The sequence below is a fragment of the Oryzias melastigma genome, linkage group LG20 (genome assembly GCF_002922805.2).
Source record: "Oryzias melastigma strain HK-1 linkage group LG20, ASM292280v2, whole genome shotgun sequence".
Classification (NCBI taxonomy): Eukaryota; Metazoa; Chordata; class Actinopteri; order Beloniformes; family Adrianichthyidae; genus Oryzias; species Oryzias melastigma.
Genome location: NC_050531.1, coordinates 3,860,781 through 3,862,423, shown reverse-complemented (window position 1 = coordinate 3,862,423; position 1,643 = coordinate 3,860,781). Strand labels below are relative to the sequence as shown.

At 31.8% G+C, this 1,643-nt stretch overlaps 1 protein-coding gene across 1 annotated transcript in view; it reads left to right on the top strand.

The window, feature by feature from the left end:
- The window catches only part of LOC112151048 (ADP-ribosyl cyclase/cyclic ADP-ribose hydrolase 1), a gene marked incomplete in the record, with an annotated part of 10,700 nt that extends 9,392 nt beyond the window's left edge, over positions 1 to 1,308 (top strand). The window contains 1 exon segment of the mRNA XM_024279661.2: positions 1,123 to 1,308. Within this exon segment, the coding sequence (XP_024135429.1) occupies positions 1,123 to 1,180 (58 nt within the window).
- Positions 1,309 to 1,643: the final 335 nt, after the last annotated feature.

Genomic DNA, 1,643 nt, shown 5'->3' with positions numbered 1-1,643 from the left:
AATAAAATATAATAAAGAATTACAACAACATACTCTGATTGCTTTCAGCAATCAGACAATAAACCACACAAAAAAATAGGTATTCTTCACTTCGACATTCAGAGTACTGGGCAGAAATCACATCGAATCAGCACCACAGATGCTTTGTTTTGATGAAAAAGTCAGATTCCCTTTCTATACCCACTTGGTATAAACTCCTAGAAGGATAAAAGATTGGCTAACTTAAGTACCTGTCACGCAATATGTGAATTGTTCGTAATTATTGGGATATGTACACACTGTACGCAATATCAAAGTTACAACAGCATGAAAAGTCCTTCAGACATACAGAAAATGGTCGTGGAAAAACCACTGATTTGTGTATACATCTCCCACAAATAACTCTAAATTGCTTAAATTATATAATAATTCCATCTAAAATACGTGAGATACACAAGAACTGGGTGGTTCTCAGCCAACCAAAAATTTTCAACAGGTCAAACAAAATTCAATTCGCGTAAAGACCCATCATATATACACACGTGCATAAGGAAAGACCAAATGACATACGCGGACAATGATGTGTATATACAGTATATATAAATATATATACATACACATGCATAAGGAAAGACCGAATGACATACGCGGACAATGACGTGTGTATATACATATATACATATATATATATATATATATATATATATATATATGTATATACTATATATATACACCCATATATATACACACACACACATATATGCATACACATGCAATCCAATTGACATATGCGGACAATGACGTGTGTATATATATATATATATATGTGTGTGTGTGTGTGTGTGTTGTGTGTATATATAATGGGTGTGTGTATATATATATATATATATATAGTATATATATATATATATATATACGCATGCATATGGAAAGACCAATTGACATACGCGGACAATGACGTGTATATATTTATATATATATATACACACACACACACATATATATATATATATATATATATATATAAATGACATACGCGGACAATGACCCAAATGGATGTAGTGGCGGTAGGACACGTCTTTAAGGAGACCATCTCTGCTGCACTTCTGTCTTCTCATCGTCCAATTTCGCCTCTTCTTGCAGAGCCCAGATCAACAAGTGCAGCTCAGACCTAGAGATCGCCTGTGGAGCGTGCTGGTGAGGATTTTGGATCCGAAGATATAAAAAAACAAAACAACAACGCCTCCTCTTTAACTAGAGAAACATTTTCAACCTAAATGTTTATGCTTGTGGGCATTTTACTTTAAAAAGTGATTTTTTTTTTTTTTTTTTTGTAATTAAAGGGAATTGTAAAATATTTTTATTTTTAATGTTTCACTAATGATGTTTGGCTGCTTCAAATGATTTCAATAAAAGTCTTTTTTAAAACTTTCTTTTTCTTCTGAACCTTTATTTTGTTTAAAAAAAATGTTTTATTGTGGGTTTCTAAATTGTTGATTTGAGAGAGTTCTAAGAGCGCCTATAGGCTCATATTCATGTTAGATTTGCACTTTAACCATCATCATTCATGACAATTATTATTTTTTTACATTTGTAAAATACTATAAGCACAAACTGACTTGCTAGTCTTTATTTTTTGCCTGTTTCAGCTTCAGCTTAAGGTT